Source organism: Ursus americanus, chromosome 7, assembly GCF_024610735.1.
Source record: "Ursus americanus isolate L20-20 chromosome 7, mUrsAme1.1.p, whole genome shotgun sequence".
In the NCBI taxonomy this organism is placed as follows: Eukaryota; Metazoa; Chordata; class Mammalia; order Carnivora; family Ursidae; genus Ursus; species Ursus americanus.
In genome coordinates this window covers 78,288,891-78,311,123 of record NC_142133.1, presented here as the reverse complement: position 1 = coordinate 78,311,123, position 22,233 = coordinate 78,288,891, and the positions used below count along the sequence as shown (strand labels likewise).

The window sequence follows — 22,233 nt, the reverse complement described above, 5'->3', positions numbered from 1 at the left end:
TCTTAACGGCCACCTTGTGAGGGCGGAGGAAGCACGTTAAATCCTAACTGCATAGTCAGCCGTGTTTCCCAGCGGTCACTGGGGATGGCCCAAAGACAAAACCCTGGCCGTGACAGGCAGTTCTCACGGCCAGCCCACAGCTTTCGCCCTTCCTTCTACAGCCTGGCGGTACAGGTCGCGTCTCGCAGCTGTACTTGGCCGCGCTGGAAGTCTGTGGGGGCAGGCCTCCAGATGCTGTCCTCTGGGTCATGGGTTGATAGGGAGGGAAGGCATCGGGGTCACCCCTTCATTATATTCATTTACTGGCTAACCATCAGACTCTGATTTTATGATGTGGACACTAATATCATACATTTATTGGCATTGTCCAAAATATTATTTTATTTTTTAATGGAAAAAAGCCATTAATATTCAAACGAAAGAATCACATTAAAAAACTTAATACATAAGAAACAGCCTCCAAGAACATTCAAGCAGCAGTCAGAGGGAGGGAAAAATACGTCAACAGCCCATCAGTTTTCCTCAAAATATTACTTGATAGAATACAACCCAATTCACTGGCTACAACAATTCATAGAATTTTTCATTGTTTTCTTGAGATGCAAAGTTCACTGTTGCAGTGTTTTCACAAGACCAATCAAGTGCTACTTCTTGGTTGAAAAGGCCACTGGTAGACTCATCTGATTGTGAAGAATGTTCCTTCACTGCTGGGCAAATCTGCTCCCAAGAAAAGAAAACTGAAGCCTGTGCCAAGCCTCTCACAGCTCATCTCTTCCCAAATCGTCCAGCTCCACGTCACTGAGGTCAATGTCATCTTCCACGGGAAGCTGGAAAACAAAGCTGCCGTGAGGCGTCGCAGGGGCGGAAGGGCTCGGAGCGCTCGGACTCACCAGGGAGCAGGCGTTTCTAGAGATGCCCCAGGTTACAGAGCCCGTTCCTCCCTCCTCCAGCTCCTGCTTTGAACGCCGCCTATTACTTCACAGCTGGGCAAGCTCAGGTGAAGTGGGAGGTCCACAAATTACCACCTCTTTGCTGTTCAGCTTGTCCTTGTGAGGAAGGAAGGGGCAGAAGCGTGCGAGAAACGCTCATTTCAAAGCTATCATTTTGCGTTTCTCAGACACAGAATAAATGAATTCCAAGTTAAGTGTTCGGTTTCGGGGCGATAATCAGCAAAGGAACCTCACTACTGAAATGTGTCTCCGCTGTCTCTGTCAAGAACATCCACTGCCACGACGCTTCTGACATCGCGCCGCGGCTCCAGGCTTACAGGCGGCGGGCACGCACGCGGCCCGCCCCGGGGACTCACCTCGCCGTCCTTGCCGTCCCAAGGCTCTCGGTCGCTGATGGCGGGGAAAGCGCCGCCTCCCACGGGGGCGGTGGAGCCGCGGCCGACGGACAGCTCCCTGCGGGAAGCGAGCACAGCGAGCGCGGCGCGGTCAACAAACGGGCGTGCAAACCGGCCCGCGTGCCAGGTTCCCGCAGCGGCGCCTGGCAGCCCTCGCTCCTGACCGGCAGGGACGACAGTGCAACCGGGCGGGAAGTCACTCGGGCCTTGGCATCAGATAGAACCAGTTATCACCAATAACCAAGAAAAACTTACTTTGCTCAAACACCAGTTAAGTACACAAACTGTCAAAGCCGACGTGGAACACAGGCGCCACCCGGACCCTCGAGTCACAGAACTGGCGACGAACTTCGGACCCTCGGCACGCCTTACGAGAGCGGGCTTCTTGTCCGAGCTCCAGGCCCTTTCCTCAGCCGTGAGCGCGCGGCCGCAGGCCTGGGGACGTGGGGGCAGCGTCACACCCCCCGCTTTAAAGCAGACAAGAGCTCTACGGGGCACCAGCGCGGCGGGCCCGGCCTGCGCGACTCTGACGAACATCTCACCAGGAAGACGCGAGGCAGCCGCTGACCGGGCGCAGGGCTCTTCTTAACAAGAGCAAGTCCTGGCGAAGGTGCGGGGACCCCGGGGGAAAGCGGGAAACCGAACGGGGGGGGCTCCTCTGTGTGTCCGACGGTTATTTGGCAGCGTGGGAAAACTGCGAATTTGAGGCCCCCCTTTGGCTACTCCGCATTTTTTACAATGTGCTACTGGGGGGTCTTCTGGGGACAGCTGGCAATGTCGACGGTCACAGCTGTGTGTGCGTACGTGGGTGCGGGGCGTGCAGCTGACGTCTAGAGGGTAGATACTAAACATTCTCTCAGCACAGGGCAAAGAGCTGGCCCAAAACGCCACGGGTGCCGACGTCGAGAAACCGTGATGTCTGAAGACGGTTACGTTCAGAACACAGACCAGCGGCCGCGCTTCGCCGCCACGCACCGAGCCGTCAGCGGACGGCGGGCAGGGTGCTGTCTGGGCGGAGTTCGGGTGTCAGGCAGCACGTCAGACCGCCGTCTCACACGGGCGCTCTACGCTGCGCTAGAGCGGCTCCACTCCCCACGAAGGGGCAAGGCCAGGCCAAGCTCTGGCTTACGTAAGAAATACAAACGCACACGAACAGTAAAACGAAAGCCGGGGGTTCTACTTCTTACTAGGGCAGCACCCTGCATCAGGTTATTTGACATCTCTGAACATCAGTGTCTTCATCCATAAAATGCCAAGACGCACGGAGCTGGTGCTAAACGAGAGCTGCTCCCTTCCTCTGGAAGGCCGGCAGCGGCAAGTGCCAACAGGGCTCAGGAAAGACGCCCCGCCTCCTTTAAACAGGAACAAAATTCCGAGGGAACTATGCCTTTAGGGCAGGGTTCAATGTTTAAAAAAAAAAAAAGTTTCATTAGCTCAATCATGCTCCTCCCCTGTGCCACCATTTCCCCTGAGGGGCTAAATGCTACCATCTCTTCTAGAAGAGCTCCGAGAAACACAGCTGCTGCCTCAAGCAAACTGAACGGCCATGCACGGCCATGCACCGACAGAAAACTCAAGTCCTTTCCTCAGCTTCTGGGTGCCCAGTGCACGATCCCATTACTTGTGTTTTTGGCCGCTACACCCGAGGAACACTTTAATAACAAGCTTTCGGGGGAAGATCCAGGAATCACCAAGGCTGTCTTGGGCTGACTGCAGTTTTCCATTCCTGCTCCCACATCGCTAAGTGGTCAGTTTCAGCTTCCTTGTCACTAACTTCCACGGGCAGTTGGACAAACTGTGCATTTACACCAAGGGCATTTCTCTCTCTGGTTTTCCAAGAGCCAGACCGCGCAGGCCTGTGGTTCCCACGCGCGCGTGTTGGCAGGTGTGCGCACCACCTCACTGCCAGCCCTGCCCCGTCTGTCTGTGGCAGGCCCCTCAGTGGGGACGTGCTCTGCACGGTCCGTCTCTTCAGAAAGCCAGAGTCGTATGTGACGAGAAACAAGTACGCTGTCACATAGTCTGTCTCCTTCCTACTTGTTACTACACACTTGTCTCCCTGGTAACGGGGTGGGTTCTGAGGTCTTCTGCTGTCTCCAAGACACGAAGTTTGAGAACCAGTGGCCTATCTGATCTCAAGCACAAAAGTAATGGTCTCAAGTTGACGACAATATGCTATTGTTTCGTACCTTTTCCACGAACTATTAACCTCCTCTGTATCGAACAAACAACAACAAACCAAAAAAGGAAAACTAGTTGAAAAGAAATGTGAATAAACTCAAAGCTGGGGTTAGAACCCGTCATTTCCTGTTAAGTGAGTCCAAAGGTTCAACCTTGTTACTACCCTCACACATTTCCTACGGTTCTTGACCCTGGAATCAGCTGTTGAAGAAGGACGACATTTTCTAAGTATGGCTGACCCTGGAACAACATGGGCTGAACTGTACGAGTCCATTTACACACAGATTTTTTACACTACAGTAATGTAAATGAATTTTCTCTGATTTTCTTAATTATATTTTCTCTTCCGGGGCTTACTTCATTGTAAGAATACAGTATATAATACATAAAATATATGAAGTATGTGTTAATCAACTATTCGCCAAGAGCTTAGTATCAGCTCTACAGTAGTGGAGAGAGACAAGGTCTGGGTCGAAGAGGTTCACCTTTGTGAAAGTCATAGTTACGAGGAAGAGGCATTAACCCAACCGCCACACACCCACGAAACCGTGCAGCGCCAACGCCTTGTGTTTGGCTGCAAGGCGATTAAGTCAGTTTTAGATGAGCTGAAGAGCAGGGCAGACAGAGAGCTCCAAACACTGGGTTTGGAGTTTGGGAGCCTCTCATGTTGTCTACACCTAACTGGAGTCACTTCATAAGTGTGCTCGTTTTCACATAAGTACCTTCTAGAGCTAATGGCTAGAAACAGAAGCCATACTACCTGAGGTCAGGGGCGCAAAGCGTGCTTGAGTGGGAACGGGTGAGAAAGGGCTCCTTCCGGCCCCGTGAAACTTTTATGAGAATCAGGAAAAGCTGAATGCCAATGGCACAGAATGGCAAGGTGGCCATCACTCTACAGAATCCTTCCACAGAAAAGAGAACACAGCGCTTACGGAAAGACGATTTAGAACTCCAACATCTAATTCTTACCCAGCATGCCAATGCAAAAGAATTCCATCTACTGCCTGGTCTACATAAACCTAGTTTTAAACCCACACCAGCACAGAACTAAGCCACAAAACAAAAACAACTCAAGAAAGCAAGAAATTACCTGAGAAACTCATTAATGCCTTGCTCGCTGAAAGATCCTTTCAGAAGAGCAAATTTCATCTTGCGTGCATTAATGGCCGCCATGGCGGGGTATCCAAACCCTCCGATCCCCAATGCGTTTTCAAGTTCCGACTGGGCTCCAGCTTCGGTCCACAGCCACCTAGAAAAACAGGCTGGTTTTTAGGGTAAAGATCCCTTTCAAATTAGTTGAAATCTAATTAGCAGGTATTAAAAAAAAAAAAAAAAAAGATTACACTCCAAATATTTTATGGAATGAAATGGAGAAAGAAAAAGGAAGTTTACAAACATAACGTAGTCTAGATGTGCTCTTAACTACACTTCTCTCATATTCCCTAACTGTACCTCCAGAGTCCCCCAAATCTACACAATTTTCCTCCCAGCCCCTGAAATATTGTCCACTAAACCTGGTGAATTTTCTGTCTCTAATACCTGAAACGCTACTAATATTTGGAGGATTATGCACGCTCTCTACGAGTATAACAACTTCTTTGCAGAACTTACTGGTATGTCATTATATTCAATACCTACAAACGTGCTCAGCCGCATTTCTTTACCCCACCGCGACAACGGGCAAGAGTAGAGGCCGCCGGAAGGCGCTCTCCGGTAGGCACATGATCCTGAGCTGAACTCAGGGAGGCGGCGCCCGGTCACCTGACACGGACGGCAGGGGCAGGAGGGAGACTGAGAATTAGAAAGTTCAACAGGAGGCAGACATACTTTGTCTTCAAACTTTGCCTGTATTAGCCCTCACTTGGAAAAGGGTAAGAAAACACACTTCTACTAACGCTTTCTTTCTCTGGCCTTCGAAGCCGTCCCAGAGTTCAGGTAGGTGACTCCGTTTTTGCTCGCTAGCTGGGACCCCAACCCCCACTTAACACGACTGCTGTGAGAAAAATGTACACCGTGGCACAGATGAGTGTCTTATAAAGAAGAGACCTGCATTCTTTTCCTTCTGGATGATAATTATTATTTACCTCTCAGATCAAAAAAAAATGCCAAAGAGGGGTGCCTGGGTGGCTCAGTCGTTAAGCGTCTGCCTTCGACTCAGGGCATGATCCCGGCGTTCCGGGATCGAGCCCCACATCAGGCTTCTCCACTAGGAGCCTGCTTCTTCCTCTCCCACTCCCCCTGCTTGTGTTCCCTCTCTCGCTGGCTGTCTCTCTCTGTCTAATAAATAAATAAATAAATCTTAAAAAAAAAAAAATGCCAAAGAGAAACAGGGACCCATCCTACGGAAAACACAGTGGGAACCAGATACTTCGGGAGTGCGATGCACTCCCAGCCAAATCATACGGCGACAATAACAACTTACCCCCACATTTTCTTTTTGTATTTGTCTGCCAACTTTAGAAGAACTTCTAAGTAAGAATTTCTGCCAGCAGCTCCTGATTTAAACAGACAGAATTTTTTCAAGGTAAAGATAAAGGAGTCCGTCACATCCCTCAATTGAGAAAGCATTCTCAGAGCGGGGAGCACAGAGCAATGGCAAGGGAGCCTCTGTTCATCGTACCAGTATCCAGAATATGGGGCAGCACGGCCACGACACAGAGCTGATGCTCCTCACACGTCTTCTTGGCGATGTCCTCATTGATGATCTGTGGGCCCAGGACACAAGGGGTGACTGGAAGGCCACTGACACAAAACCCAAAGGTCAGCTTGACAATAAAGACTTAGCATCATCACGTTCACTGAAGAGCAAAGCAGTTCACGAGACCGAGCGACTCCTCCTGAATACGACCGCCTTGTATGCACTGCAGCCCCAGAACAGCTCTGCTCTGTGACAGACTTCTGCGATTTGTCCCTAAGCCCTCCCTCTGGGGTGCCAGCGAGGCATTTGCGCGCGCGCACACACACACACACACACACACACACACACACACACAGTCTCTGAAATGACGGAGCCTGGGTGTGGCCTGGCTCTGACATTTAATTGTTTAGCTAAACAGATATATACATATTATATATTTATGAGAACTTGAGGCTCTCTGTGCCTCCGTTTCCTCAGGTAAAATGGAGATAAAAGCAGTATTTCCCTCTAAGCATTCATGTGAGAATTAACTGAGAGAAAGAGACATAAAAGAACCAGCACAGGGGCGCCTGGGTGGCACAGCGGTTAAGCATCTGCCTTCGGCTCAGGGCGTGATCCCGGCATTATGGGATCAAGCCCCACATCAGGCTCCTCCGCTATGAGCCTGCTTCTTCCTCTCCCACTCCCTCTGCTTGTGTTCCCTCTCTCGCTGGCTGTCTCTATCTCTGTCGAATAAATAAATAAAATCTTAAAAAAAAAAAAGAACCAGCACAATGCCTGTCGCACGCTTAGGTGCTCCGCAAATAACAGCTATTACTTGGAGAACGATGACAGCGTGATGGATGCATTCTGTTTTTAAGCAGCTTGGTACACCTGTCCTGATGGTGTAATTATTTTAGCACTAAAGTTATGAAAAGCAGCAATTTATCAGACAGGTTTTCCCCACTTGAAAGCACAACACCACTTTAAAGAGAGCGCTTTAAAACAGAACGGAAAGAGCTCATCTGAAAAGACAAAACAAGTGTCATTACTGCTTTAGTGCCCCCGCCATCAGACTGGACTGGAGTGACGGAAGCGGTTTACCTCCAGCAGCTCAGGAGGCGGGGCATTCTCAGAAAACAAATCCAGGGCCCGGGAGACGATGTCAGATCGCGTCCGCCCCCCATCATAATCCACAGGAGACTCTCCCTTCTGAAAGATCTTGATTGTAGGAAATCCCCTAATCTATTAAAACGAAAAGACAAGACAAAATCAAATTAACATTTAATAAGAAATAAAATAATCTTTAGGGTTCTAAAACTACCTTATAAGTAATTTAACATAACAATACCCCCAGCCTGCATCAGTGATCAGGGACGAGACATAAAGGTCTGTTAATCAGACGGTTTTAACAGTCTACCTACCAGGCAGAGCCAAGTCTTCTTCCAAACTTGCATATGTACTTAATACAACTTATCTGCTCTAGAACAAATGGACCAACTTCAAAAGCAATATTAGCGACTTGTCAAAGCCTGGGCAAGCTGAAGATTCGCATTAAGCACAGCGGAAACAGTTAGATATTGGATTAAAAAAAAAAAAAGACAGTCTTGGGTTGAAGACTTTATAGTTTTAACAACCAAGTAATTTAGTTTCATTACAAATGGCCAAACATCTCCCCTCCCACCACACAGGGAGGCTTGGAATACTGGATGAAGTAACAGGTGCAAATACGGCATTATTTCTCAAAGAAACGAGAAGATACTGGAAGACACACTCACCCCGTACCGGCTGGCTAGCAGCTGGCTGGCAGTGGCGTCCACGGCTGCGAGCTTCACCTTTCCCTTCGTTCGCTCCTTTACCTCTGTAGCTGCAGCAGCCCATTCTGGCTCGAGGCTACAGAAAAATATTCGCACTTTACTATTTTAACTCTTGGCACAAACACTTAAGCTGATGTGTGCATTTCTGCCCAGTCCAGTGAAATCACACTTGGACCCACAATGTGTGTATGTGTGTGGGGGGCACAAAGTGATGCTACCCTTTCACGTTCCCTTCCAGGGCCTTTGTCACTGCCCTCCCCAAATCGGGAGGCTGGCTCCCTGCTCATCTCCGAAAACACGACAGAAGATACTCTTGGCCCTAATACCAATGCGTAACAATCATTTAGAGTCCAGAGTCTTTCTGGAGATCTTGGTGGTTATACCTGGGTCTGGGTCGGCTTCTTCAAAGCAAGCAAGGTGACTATACTGAAAGCACCGTGACTCAAAGAACTTGGTAAAAAGCGCTTACTTTTTGCAGTGTCCACACCAAGGAGCATAGAATTCAACCATCCAAACATCGTCACTATCAAGAACGTTCTTATCGAAGCTGTCGTCCGTCAGCTCAACCACATCCTTCTTACTTGAACTTTCACTCCTCCCCTGTCACAGGTGACATTAAATATTAAACTACGCATGGCCAGAAAGCACACTATTCCTGTTCTAAATGACCTATTTGACAATCTCGCCCACATCTTAACAAAGTTTGCAGCTTTTCTTTCAAGTAAAAACTATTTTACTCAGATTGGGGACATTCCTTATTAGTTTTTCTCATATTAAGCAGTGTTTACTGTCAATCACCAGTACCTACAGTATAAGCTATCACACGCACCTCGATTCTATCATCTGCTGTTTTGTTAAGAGAAACCCCACATGGCTCACAGAACCACCCAGTGACACTACTCTAATTCAGACTGGGCACAGCTGCTCATTCATTCCAGGATGTTAAACATACCACAGTTGCTACCTGCCCATAGATAAAGTCCCTACCATTCAAGAGAGCTAAATATAACATTGCATCCTTTTTTCAAAGAATTTTCTTTTATTAAAGTTTTATTTAAAGTCCTCTCTACACCCAACGTGGGAATCAAACTCACAACCCCAGGATCAAGAGTCGCACGCTCTTCCGACTGAACCAGCCAGGTGCCCCAAAGAATTTTCTTGACTACCAAAGCTCAGAAGCAGTCAGTTCTGTTTACTGCTTTCTGGTGCCTGGGCCAAAAGCCATGGAGGTAGGGGAGACAACTGTGCCCATTAAATGTCAGAGTTTGAAATAAAAGGCAAGAGCGTGGGATCTCTGGGTAAGTTCTTCGTCTGTGTAAGGAAGCTAGTTTTACTGGTCTCTTATTTAAGAGTCAAGGGCCATTTTATCTCTACCTGTGAGAATGTAATGCCTCTTCCCAAGAACATAAGTACCTCATGGTTAAACATCACATCTCATACATGGGCATCTAAAATACCAATCTACGGGGGCGCCTGGGTGGCTCAGTCGTTAAGCGTCTGCCTTCGGCTCAGGGCGTGATCCTGGCATTCCGAGATCGAGCCCCACATCAGGCTCCTCTGCTATGAGCCTGCTTCTTCCTCTCCCACTTCCCCTGCTTGTGTTCCCTCTCTCTCTGGCTGTCTCTCTCTCTCTGTCAAATAAATAAATAAAATCTTTAAAAATAAATAAATAAAATACCAATCTACGGAACAAGAACTTTTCTCTTCTTCCCTGTCATTTATATAGAATTTTACAGGACTTTAGGCTGACTGCCAGATATAGGCCAAGAGATCATTCAAATTTCATCTGTCTTTGCCCAAAGCCCATCTGGTCTCTTTCTCTCTCTACTCTGAACTGCAAAGGCCATAGGATCCCAGAGCCTGGCTCCCCTGGCCTGGAGCTCTTTCTCTGTCTACAGCTCAAATTCTTCCACTTTAGCGCTGGGCCGAGGAAACCCCTCTGTGGTCTGGTTCTTGGCCTACAGTTGTGACAAGATGCCCTGGGACTAGTGACTTCTGAGGAGGGCAAATGAACAGGATAGTTGGCTGACTCCCTCTGGCATCAACTGATCTAACCTCGTATTATTTTTTTAACTGAAAGTTCACTAATCTACAATAGTAATGACTTAAAAAAAAAAAAATCTATCCTCTTACAAGGAGCCCATATTGTGGCATCAGAATCATCGCACACATTAAAAATTAACATTGTATAGCCTTACTTGCTTTCCAGAACTATATCCGCCACCCCTTCCCCCAAGGCGATCCTTGACGAGCTGGCGCAGGGCACTGAGGGCAGCATCTACAATGGCTTCACCAGTTCTGCCACCTACAGGAAGACAAAGGACCATGAGACGGACAGGTGGTGGTGAGCTGCGTGCCTGCAGGACACTACCTACATCTGTCCGCTTTATCAGATATTTGAACAGACCCAACAGTACACACGTGTATTTAACACAGAGCCAAGTTCTCCCAACAATGCATTTTGCACTAGACTTTTCACTGGGAAAACCAACTCCCCTTCTTCAGTGTTAGGTTATTAGTGTGAACAAGAACACCCTCCTGCTCACTAGCACTACCATCTACAAGTAAGAGGAACTCACAAACGTTTACGGAACGTGCAACATGTACACGGATGAAGAAGAAACGTATTATCTAGTTAAGAAAGCAGAGAACGTTTCTAAATACAAATTACCAGCTGAGAAAAACAGAAGAAACTATTTCTACGATAATGGAGAGAAAAAAGATGTGGAAAAAGTAGGATATGAAGTGTCTGAAGCCACATAACTGGAAAGCCATCCAGGCCTCTTTTTTCTACCTTGCTTACAACACAGTTATCTTAGGCTTCGTTGGGTTCTCTAGCTGAATTTAATTTGAATCCAAGAAGTAACAAACCCTGTAACTGAAACTCAGTCATGACAACAGCCTTTGGAAATTTAACCAAAAACTATATACTCAAGGAAAAGTCACAGGACTATTAACAGACTCAGAAATGTGCAGAGAATATAGGCCATGAGGCTATCTTCAGAGTTCAAAGGCAAAACTCTAATAAAATCTCTTTGGAAAATTTCATATTTTTTAAAAAATAGTTTCTTATCAAAGTGCCAAGGAAGAGAGAAAAACGTCTGAGAACACTATCAGACCTGACGTTAGAAAGAATGTACAGAACAGTAACACTCCCAATACGTTCGAATCGTGTCGTTCTGCGGCCCTGGCCGACACTTCCTAACACAGAAGGGCAAGCCCTGCACATCACACAGCCTTCTGTTCCTTCTCTATCTCCACATCCTGAACCATCCCCTGAACCACGCCCCTTCCAGCCATCTACCTGGAAATACACCAAAATAAGAAATGTACTAGCAAGAAAGAGAGGGTTTTCTCACTCTAGACCAAGAGTTGGCGAACTCTCTGTGAAGGGCCAAACAGTACTGATTTTCAGCTGGGCGGGCCTTTCTGTCTGTTGCAGCTACTCAGTGCTGCCATTTCAGTGTGAAATCAACTACAGACAATATGAGAACAGGTGTGACTGTGTTTTGAAAAACTTTATTTACAAAAACAAACAGGTCCTTGCTCCTCATTTTTACCTACCGGCTCAAATTAAAATTCCAACCAGGGGAATGGAATAGTTAGGAAAAGTCCTTACCCTGATAATCTTCTGGTCTGTTTTTGTTGGAGCCAAAAATCTTAATGGTGGGAAACCCCTGAACGCCGTACTGGCCTCCTAGAGACTGATGTCTATCTGCGTCAACTGCACCGACTTTTACAACATCCTGGGAAGACATGAAAGTATTATCAATTTTTCTTTCAACTGGAGCAGATTCCACAAAAACCCACCATTTGATTCTTGCAGACTCAGGGACCAGATACTAAAGGGCAGGGTTAGGTTTATAAACAGAACAAACGAGGGCTTTAGCCTGGAAAATCATTTCTACATGGGATGATGGGTGAAATATAAGTCAGCCCTGGGGGGGACCTCTGCAGCTCCCAGAATTATCATGACTATGTCATTGATCTGGAAAACTGAATTAACAAAAACAGACAAGGTAAAAATTAAATGTTTATTATCCCTTGGCTCCCTATATGATTCTGGCACCAGAACAAGGGTTCTGAGCTTCAATATGCAAATTAACGTCCTATCCTACATTAAGCCCAGTTGCCTACTTATTTATACATTCACACCTTAGAAACTTACTTTTAAGGCAGTTGCTACTTTCTTCCATTCTGGTGTCAACCTCTGGCAGTGACCACACCTTTTAGGAGATGAGAACACAAGGCAACAATTAATGTCTTTGATCCCCAATTCAAAAATTCTGCACCAGGGGCACCTGGGTGGCTCAGCTCAGGTCATGATCTGGGGCCTAGGATCAAGCTCCAAGTCAGGCTCTCTGCTCAGCAGGGAGCCTGCTTCTCCCTCTCCCTCTGCTGCTGCTCCCCCTGCTGGTGCTCTCTGTCAAATAAATAAATAAAATCTTAAAAAAAAATACGCCACCAACAGTCTACTGAGGGACTTGCACAGGGTGGGTGCTTGCAGGGAGCACATGCACTAATAAAACCTGAGCGGTGACGAGAAGGAACTCACCATTTTAAGGTTTTACTAGAATCCTTTTTCATATACTAATTTAAAAAGTTTCCAAATTCCTGTTTAACTAAATTATATTTAAAGAGTTTAAACTGTCATTTGTAACTCTATCCCTGGGTAGGGACTTTAGCATTTACCTGTCAAGTGTACCTCAATGTGTGCTCTGAGTTATAAGGCTAGGCAAAATGCAGATTCTTGGGCCCCATGAAATCAGAACGCCTAGAGAAGGGGTTCAGGAACCCACATTTTAGTAAGATCAACTAGTGATCCTTAAGCCCATTTAGGTTTGCTATTCCCTGATCTAGTCCAACCTCTTCATTCTATACACGAGGCATCTGTATTAGAGCCTAAATCTCAATGCTCTTCGGCTCCCACAGCAGCATGTGGAGCTAAAAACGTCCATGTAATCCCAGATCTGTAAGCCTAGCAAGCTGGGCAGTACTTGATCCCACAAGGTGGTGATAAAAGAGCAAGAGCAGGGGCGCCTGGGTGGCGCAGCGGTTAAGCGTCTGCCTTCGGCTCAGGGCGTGATCCCAGCGTTCTGGGATTGAGCCCCACATCAGGCTCCTCTGCTATGAGCCTGCTTCTTCCTCTCCCACTCCCCCTGCTTGTGTTCCCTCTCTCGCTGGCTGTCTCTCTGTCAAATAAATTAATAACATCTTAAAAAAAAAAACAAAACGCAAGAGCGAGCAAGAGAGAGAGATGAGAACACAAGGAAAAACAACTCTAATCTCTTAGGGAACAGTATTTGAAATAAATTATTGAAACAAAACATATACAGATGAGTGCTTTTAAAAAGTTATATATACACAAACCTGTTACATTTATACCATTTATCGAGGTTGTAGACGTTCTACTGCTCATTTTCATGGCTGAATAACATCCATTGTATGAAGACACCGTAGCCAGTTTACCCATAGGTGATTAGTTGTTGTTTCTTAATAAAGTCAAGTCTCCTAACTAGATTTCTAAGGACCTAATGAGCAAATGCCATTTCATTTCATCGGCACAATGCTGAAGCCAGGCCTTATTATCTTCATCTCACGGATGAGGACACAAAGGCAGCCAAGTTAGGAAACCTGTCCACTATCACGCAGTCGTCTGGTGACAGGGGTCTGTGACTCCAGGTCCCATGTTCTTTTTTTTTTTTTTTTAAAGATTTTTTATTTATTTGACAGAGATAGAGACAGCCAGCGAGAGAGGGAACACAAGCAGGGGGAGTGGGAGAGGAAGAAGCAGGCTCATAGTGGAGGAGCCTGACGTGGGGCTCGATCCCGTAACGCCGGGATCACGCCCTGAGCCGAAGGCAGACGCTTAACCGCTGTGCCACCCAGGCGCCCCAGGTCCCATGTTCTTAATCACTATATATTATCACCTTCCACAGGGGGCCAAAGCTATATTTTAAAAGTCAGGATTTTCGGGGAAATGTCCTGGAATGCTGGTTCTACAAACTTCTATCTAGGATCTTTGCTATCCACATGAGCTACTTAGAGGTCCAGGAGTCAAAATTTCATAGGACTTTGTGCCTCTTTAATTTCAGTTTACTCTATGAAAGGACTCATATCAGACTGTCAGAGTGTACATTCCCTTTAATTTCAATATGAAGCATAGCGAAGACAGATCAAAATGCCATATAAATCTAAACACGGCACATCTTTCACCCAAGGGTTTCTGACTTGTGGTCCACAGACCCCCAAAGGGTTTGTGGATAAAAATTCAGGGGCTCCAGGAACTATTGATGGAGGGGTGGGGAGACGAACACCTCTATTTTGCTAACTTGTAATGGAAATGAAGGCTTTCCTTCAACGATGAACATTCACAACACACCACTTGTCACAAATGAAAACTCACAGCTACTCTCAGATCACTACCACAGCTGCACACTTCTCTTCCAACCTCGTTTATGCTCATCACTGCTTCACCATTGTGTTGTCAAGGTGCTGGAGCTGCTGCTGGATCTTGGTATCTACTGTCCCAGTGAACAAGTACTATATAACCACATCAAGATTTATTTTCACATTTCGGTAACGTTATTTCAATATTTTAGGTTCCCTCTGTGCCTCCCTCTGTATAGAATGAAGAGGTTGGACTAGATCAGGGAATAGCAAACCTTTATTTTGGAAAGAATTCAAAGCCTTCACCAAGCTGCCAAGTCCAAACACAAGAAGAGGGGAAAAACACCTGCTCTAATGAGACCTCCTGTTCCCCAGAACATTAGGAAACAAAACTGCTATGTAACAGTAACCATTAACTACAGGGTCCAGATCCAGCCTTCTCAATGATGTTATTTGGTTTAGTTTCAGAATGTGGTATATTCTCTTATATCGTAGCTCCCCAAAACAATGTCAATTACTCCTACTATAAATGATTAAAAAAAAGATCTAACTTGTAAAAATTGCACACAAAGGCATTCAACAATATAACAGTTTGTACAATTACTATTTGTATATTTACTAATACGAATAAACTAACCCATACAGAATGCTCATTTGGATTTAACAAAGAAAAGAGAAGCTATAAAAAAAAATAATAAAGGCATTCAGATGAATAGTATTCACAACGTGACAACACAGAAGTAGAGGGTTTTACCTTAATTTGCTACACTGAATATTAAGTGAAATAGTCCACGAGGACTGATAATGGGTTTCCAAAACTCAGTTTCATGGTCTTGCAAAGGAAAAAATTAAAGCAATAAAGGAAAACCTTTCATCAGGCATATCCTAAAATTCAGGTAAAAGGAATCTGCAAGAATTTCATTTACTACCCCCTATGTGAGCGTAGGGAGCGCAGCTCACATCTAAAAGGACTTCCTGAGGTCATTTGCAGGACACAGCTGACTGGGACTCAGGTCTCCTCAGGGCACTCGCGGCCTGCTAGCCTACAGAAGTAGCGGTCTCGTGCACATTTTGCAGTTTCCATGCATCTGTTCTACACTTGCATTTGTTGGGTTTTGTTTTGTTTGCATCATATGCTTACCTACATAAACAATGAGTGCAAGGCTGTACTTTGACTATGCGCAGTCGAGCACCATTAACTTCAGCGGTAATTACATCTTTACTCCCCAAGGGTTTTTTTTCCAGCAATGCATGTATGGCAAGAGAAGAATTTTAAAATTAAACCACTTTGTAATGACATATTTCTGGAAGCAACTCTCTTCAAGAAACAGAAGGGGATCAATCACTAGTTCTTCCCTTTCCTGTGTCCAATATTCTTTCAGCATAAATGAGTTTCCCTTCCATCAAGATCCTACTTACCTCATCATTGAGATATACCTTCTTCAAATGATAAGAAAGATTTTCTTTTGTTCAACAAATTAGCCACTTTAACCACTTTTTTCCAGTGGACTCAATCTCCATGGCCTTTAACTGACAACACTGCAGGGTGTCTCCCATTTCCCTCTCTACTTCTTTTAAACAAGCAGTAAGCTAGGTAAACTAGATGACTGAATAAAATCACACTTTCATATAATATTTTTCCTAATTTTATGAAGTACCATCCATAACCCACAACGGCTTTGTACTTACCACGGAGCATAGAATTCTACAAGCCACAAGCTATCACTCTGAATAACTTCTCGGTTGAAATTTGTTGGAGTTAGTTCGATCACATCATCGCTAGAGGAATAGAGACCATTCGCTGCCAGGAAGAAGGTGCAGCTCATGAGACCTGCAGGAATGACACGAAGCACAGCATGAGCGAAAGCGTTCACGCTCGGGCAGCAGACTCGACAACGGGAGTCTTCTCCAATTGCCCAACGTCCTCCCGGGTCAGGGTCCTTCTGACCCCCAGCGGACACCCCTGCTTGTTGCTCTTGTAGCCCCTGGAATCTCACTCCCCCTGGTGCAGAGCACAGCAAGTAGGACACGGAGGCCACACTCTCATCTCTTGAGCTGCAAATGGGAAAAGATTTCTTACCTCGTGCCTATGCACCAACATCTTCATTCTTTACAATCACCCTGTGAGATAATACCACTACTGCCATTTTATGGGCGAGGACGCTGAAAAGTTGGGAGGTTACCCCCTGACCCTGGGCAACCCACACAGCATTTACCTCTTGTGCTATGCAGCTGCAATATTAGCACACTACCTTTATTACTTTCTTTCGAAGGAAAAATCATTTGTTTCCTCTACTAAACTGGGACTCTATCAAGGGCAATCATTGCTTTTATAAATATTTTTACTTCTGCTAACACTATTCATGGCACTCAGGAGGCACTTGCAAGGCCGTTGGAGGAGCTTACAAAGAATTTTCACGTAAATGTTATAAAGCGAGCATGGAGTCTTGTCGTATTATTAAGAGCACAGTTCAGCCACACTGTGGCTACTCTAGGAACTGAGACGTAATTTTTAACAATTATATAAGAAAACAAGTTCTGAACTTACTTATGAATATTTTAAGAACTCAAAAGTTTTTTGAATTGGTAGTGCTATCAAAATTCCACCTCCCCCTTTTAAATACATATAGGACTTTGTTTTCCAATTGCATTGCATCTATACCTCCAGAACAAGGCTTAATCGTGGATTGTTCTTGGCTTTCATGTTTTCTCATTTGCTGGCTTTTAGGCTGAAGCATAAAACTTTATGATATTAGAGAAATTCCTGTTACTTTCTTTTTAGCACCTATGAAGATGATCATATAATTTCTTTCATTTCATCTACTGCTGTACCGAACTGTGAAAGTGACCGGTCCTCTAAGGCCGTGTGTGCGTACACCATCTTTGTCGTATTTTCACCAGGCCTTGCAGATAGAATTTGGAAGATTTTAAATGGAGCTTTTTAAAATAACCCATTGGTAAATTTCTTCTGGAAGGAGTGTACACCAATGTTAACTGTTTCATTGCCAAATCTTCCACCTTCTACTTACATAGTACTTTCAATTGTCAAATCACTCTCGAATACATTAGAACATTTGGTTTTTCACAGCATTACTAACTACAGAGCAGGAATAATCCCTCTTTTGTAAATAAGGAAACAAAGGTACGTCTAGTGGCCCATCTGTGGTCTCTGACTTCTATTTCCAAGTTCTTCTCATTAAGTCACTGTTGTCTCCGTAGTGCTCAGGATAAAATGGTTCAGTAGGTCATGGTCATGAATAAACAATGTAATTTTATTGTTCAAGAATACTGCATCTGGGGGCGCCTGGGTGGCGCAGTCGTTAAGCGTCTGCCTTCGGCTCAGGGCTTGATCCCGGCGTTCTGGGATCGAGCCCCACATCAGGCTCCTCTGCTATGAGGCTGCTTCTTCCTCTCCCACTCCCCCTGCTTGTGTTCCCTCTTGCTGGCTGTCTATGTCAAATTAATAAATAAAATCTTAAAAAAAAAAAAAAAAAAGAACACTGCATCTGAGGGGTGCCTGGCTGACTCTTGCTGGCTGTCTATGTCAAATTAATAAATAAAATCTTAAAAAAAAAAAAAAAAGAATACTGCATCTGAGGGGTGCCTGGCTGACTCAGTCAGCAGACCAGAGCATGCAACTCTCAATCTCAGGGACACGAGTTCAAGCCCCACATTGGGCATGGAGTCTACTTAAAAAAAAAAAAAAAGAAAGAAAGAAAAAATAATATTGCATCTGAATTATAGATATGGCTAATACTGTAGGAATTTATGAAAATAAAACTGTGAACTTTATTAAGGGTGACATGAAAGGTTATCATGCAGTGGGTATGACCAGATTTGCTTTCTAGAGGGTTTTCTGGCTGCAATGTGGACAGTGGATGGGGAAACTACCAGGAGAGTGCTGTCACCCAAATCCAGGGAAAGATGGAATGGGCAACAGTAAGACATGCTACTGGGAGATCAACTAGGAGACTGAAAACTAACTGCTGGATTTAATGACAGATCCCTAGGGCCCAGGACAGTTGTGGTGGAGTAGTGAAAATAAGCAGCAGCCAATCTGCAAAACACTGGACAGAGTAGGAGGGAACAAGTTGATGAAAACGCATAAGCCTTTAAAACAAATCTTCTTATAAAGAGCACAAGCAAGCAAGCAAATGTGGGGTAGAAAGAAGGTTTCTTCTTAAATCTGAGCATGAAGGGAAAAAATATGGGGAGTGGGAGAGGTTAAAGATAAAGTGGAGGAATAATGAAACAAAATGCCTGGAATCAGGAAGGGAGGGAACCGGAGTCAGTGACACGGGCAGCCTGGGATAGGATGACCTCCTTTTCTACTTTGAGAGGTGGGGAAGGGTGCATGTGGATGGAGATCAGGCTACCCAAAGTGGGGCTCTCTCAATAAATGCTGCTGTCCGATACGGTAGCTACTTGCCACATGTGGCTGCCCCAATGTGTACTGATGGTATAAAAAGCACTAATTTCTGAAGACTTGGTAGGGAGGAAAAGGTATCTTATTAGTATTTTTGATATTGATTACATGCTAAAAAGATACTTTATATACACTGAGGAAACATATATTAAAATTAATTCCACCTGTTTCTTTTTACCTTTTTAAACGAGGCTACTAGAATATTTAAAATACATATAAAGTTTGCATTCTTTTTACTGGATTGTGCTGCTCAATAGTCTTTTCGTTGCTGCAGGAAAGGTTAAGTGGAGTTTGACATATTTAACAAAGCAAGTAAATTAAGAACCCAAGCAGAGAGTCCTAATTCTGAATAAGCTTAGAACTTAAGACTGGTCCTGGAAAAATCCTCCATGGAGCTCTACTTTCTAAAATTTATCATTTTTTGCAAAATCAACATGAATTGATACCTGTTCAATCCATTGAGCTCACTGTGGAATTTTTGAAAATGCAAAAGAAAACCCATCAACAGTTCCAGTAGAATGGGCAATATTTTGGTGACTATTCTGACATCGCTATGCAATTTAGAGGTCTAAAACTTTATTATTGTATTTATAGGCATGTGTTCTTACCATACATTCCTTTCTGTAACCTTTTTTCACTCAAAATGAGTTACATTTTCTATAATGGATTCCTTATCACCCTCACCCCCTATATAGCCATTCTTAATGGCTCTAACATGTTGCCAATCGATCCCTAAAAGAATTTATTTCCAATTTGTCATCACTATTAACAGACTAACGCCGAAAATTCTTACACTTTCCTTCCCCCTCAAATATATGTAAGTATTTCCTTAAGAGATAATCTTACAGGGGGGATGGGGGAATAGCTAATATTTTGATATATATGTATCTGTCCAACTACTCTCCAGAAACTGACATGTTAACTATGAATAATGCTTAAATGACACTAGATACCAGGCACCGTCTAAATAACTAAGACATATTAACTCATTTTAAGAACTCTATGTGCTATGTATCATCATGCCCATTTTTAGACAAGGAAATGGAGCCACAGAAAGGGTAACTTGCCTAAGGCCACATCATTAGAGAGATAGAACATGGTTATGTAATCCAAATTTTTAACCAAAGGACTGGAGACTGCATTAGTATAATCCCAAGGAGGGTCATTAGGTAGACTGTAGCAGGAGAGTTGGTTTTTTTCCCTTCTCCTGTCAATTAGGTACAGCAGGCTGTTACAAGCAGGCTGGAGTCACCTAAGGGACGGACCATGATTTTTACCTCAGGAATGTGCTTCCTTTCCATACAAAGATGGTCATGACATCAGTATAACATGGACTTGGGCTTTTTCTTTTTTTTTTTCCTGGTCATGTTGTTGGAGTTCTTATCTGCCTTTAAGTTTTGCCTAATTCTCATAAGAGCCTCCCCTTTCTTATAAATGGCTCTCCACTAGAAATGTCTTGATAATAAAGATATGAATTCCTTAAAAGGCAGTATGACCTAGTAGGGTTAGAAAGAAATTGAATATTCAGAAAAACATTAAAAGATGTATAAATTCCAACAGCATGAAAAGAGCCAGTAACTACCCCCTATGAAAACCCTCAAGAAAACAAAAAACCCCGGGCCACTTAAGATGATAAAGTAGGTCAATCTCGACTAATACTGTTGTTTCTGAAATGCACATCGCAGTTCCACTCACTGATAATGAGCACCAATGGGAAACTGGAACATCCGAGTGTCTAGAATCTATGGGAGCAGATGGTTTTGCCATCTGTGGCTCCCCATTATTCCCCCACAGTAGTGAAGGATGTTATAAATCCGCATCAGCAACATCTCTGTCCCACGCCTGCTAGCGAGAGTACATGATCCCAAAGCAGTCATCCAGAAACTAAGAGGGCCCCCCAAAAGGTTGATTACACTTATTCAAATAATGAGTTAATTGATAGAATCAGACGCTTTCAGCCGAGTCTGAATTCACCCGAGGAAAACTAAACAGAGACTGGAATCTCTTCTCCTCCTCTATGTTCTCTCTGCGGTTGTACAGCAAATATTTATATCTCGCTTACCCTCTTGAGACCTATATGAACTCATTCATCCCGACAACAACCCAGAGTAGGAGTACCAGCCCAGAGTGGTTAAGTAAATTGCTCCCGGTCACACAGCCAGTAAATGCAGGGGCGGACGGGTGCTCTGGTCTGGATCCAGAGCGTTCCCTTAAAGCCCGGTAGGAGCGCCTGGGCTGGGTGGGACCAAGGGAAGCCAGAACAGGGACGGGATCATCCTCAACCTCACTCACTGTAGTTTCTAAAACAGGCATTTACATAATTCATGGAAGTCTGCGTTCCATGTAGTTTTTGAAAGTTCAACCACATTTAACGTGCTTTTGGAAGGCACCGTCCCCTATCTCAGGCAACTCTTCGGCCTGATTCGAGGGCTGGGTTCTGGTATTTCAGTTCTTCTCATTACTGGGAATTCCATAGAACAGGTGGTGAGCCCGTGGCTGTGCCGTACGCACGCCAGCGTCAGGACAGCGGGCCCAGAACAAGGGAGCCCTGACCCTGAGGTCGCCCCCGGCCCCAACCTCCGCCAGGGATCAAGGTGTTCGCGCGGCTCCCACGCAGCTCCGGCCTTGGCTCCTGCCCGCCCGCCGCGGGCCCTCCGCCCTGGGTTCGCGCCCAGCCTCGGGGCTCCCCGTCCCCGCCGCGCCACGCTCCCCTGGGTGGGCTGCCAGGGCCCCGCCGACGTGCCTCCCCGCCGCACGCGCCCGGAATCCGGCAGGGCCCCGAACCCCCGAGCCGGCCGGGCTCGCCATCCCCCACCCCAGCTCCGGCCAAGGCCGCACGCCCGCCCCGCCGGGACCTCCCAGGCGGCCCCCCGAGACGAGGAGGCCGGCGCCTACCCAGCACCAGGCGAGCCATGCCGAGCGCCCGGGCCGCCGTGTAGTCCCGCCGTCGCCTGAGCTCCGCGCGCCGCGCCCCCGCCGCCCCACGTCCCGCCCTCGGCCGGTGAGGCAGGAGCCCGGCGGCGCGGCGAGGACCAGCCGGAAGGCGCTCGCCAAGCCGTGGCCGCGGCTCATTGGTCCTGGCTAGCTTCGCTCATTCGCATAGCCAATGGGAGGCGGCCGGGTAGAGGTTCCCGGTTTGATTTTTTTATTGAGGGCGGAGCGAGCGGCGGAAGGAGGGACTTACTGGGGGCGGGGCGGGCCAACCTCTCCTTGCTCCGTCGCCCCCAGAGCCCCCAACCCCGACCTGGGCTTTTGCACTTCCCCTCCCTCCGGTAGAGTCCGGTGTTTGGTTCTTGTTATCTTAGGGTCTTTATTCTCTCTTCCTCTCCCTGGCCTCTAATGAGCCCTTTCCAGCCCTCACTCATCCCTTGCTCCCTCCACTCCCCACCCCTTACCTTCTTTGTCTCCAGGGAGGATAACTTTTTTTAGGCCCTCAGTACATCTAGGACCCTATTAT

At 45.9% G+C, this 22,233-nt stretch overlaps 1 protein-coding gene across 1 annotated transcript; it reads right to left on the bottom strand.

Annotated features, from left to right (window-relative positions):
* Nucleotides 1-363: 363 nt before the first annotated feature.
* PDIA6 (protein disulfide isomerase family A member 6) lies at nt 364-21,810 on the bottom strand. The gene is made up of 13 exons (XM_045776031.2): nt 21,672-21,810; nt 16,040-16,181; nt 12,129-12,186; nt 11,580-11,706; nt 10,159-10,265; nt 8,430-8,560; nt 7,922-8,036; nt 7,248-7,388; nt 6,147-6,231; nt 5,949-6,021; nt 4,617-4,775; nt 1,307-1,403; nt 364-827 (listed from the first exon to the last, which is right to left on the bottom strand). Exons 1-13 carry the CDS (start codon nt 21,688-21,690, stop codon nt 759-761), a joined length of 1,323 nt encoding a protein of 440 aa, XP_045631987.1. The 5' UTR covers nt 21,691-21,810; the 3' UTR covers nt 364-758.
* Nucleotides 21,811-22,233: the final 423 nt, after the last annotated feature.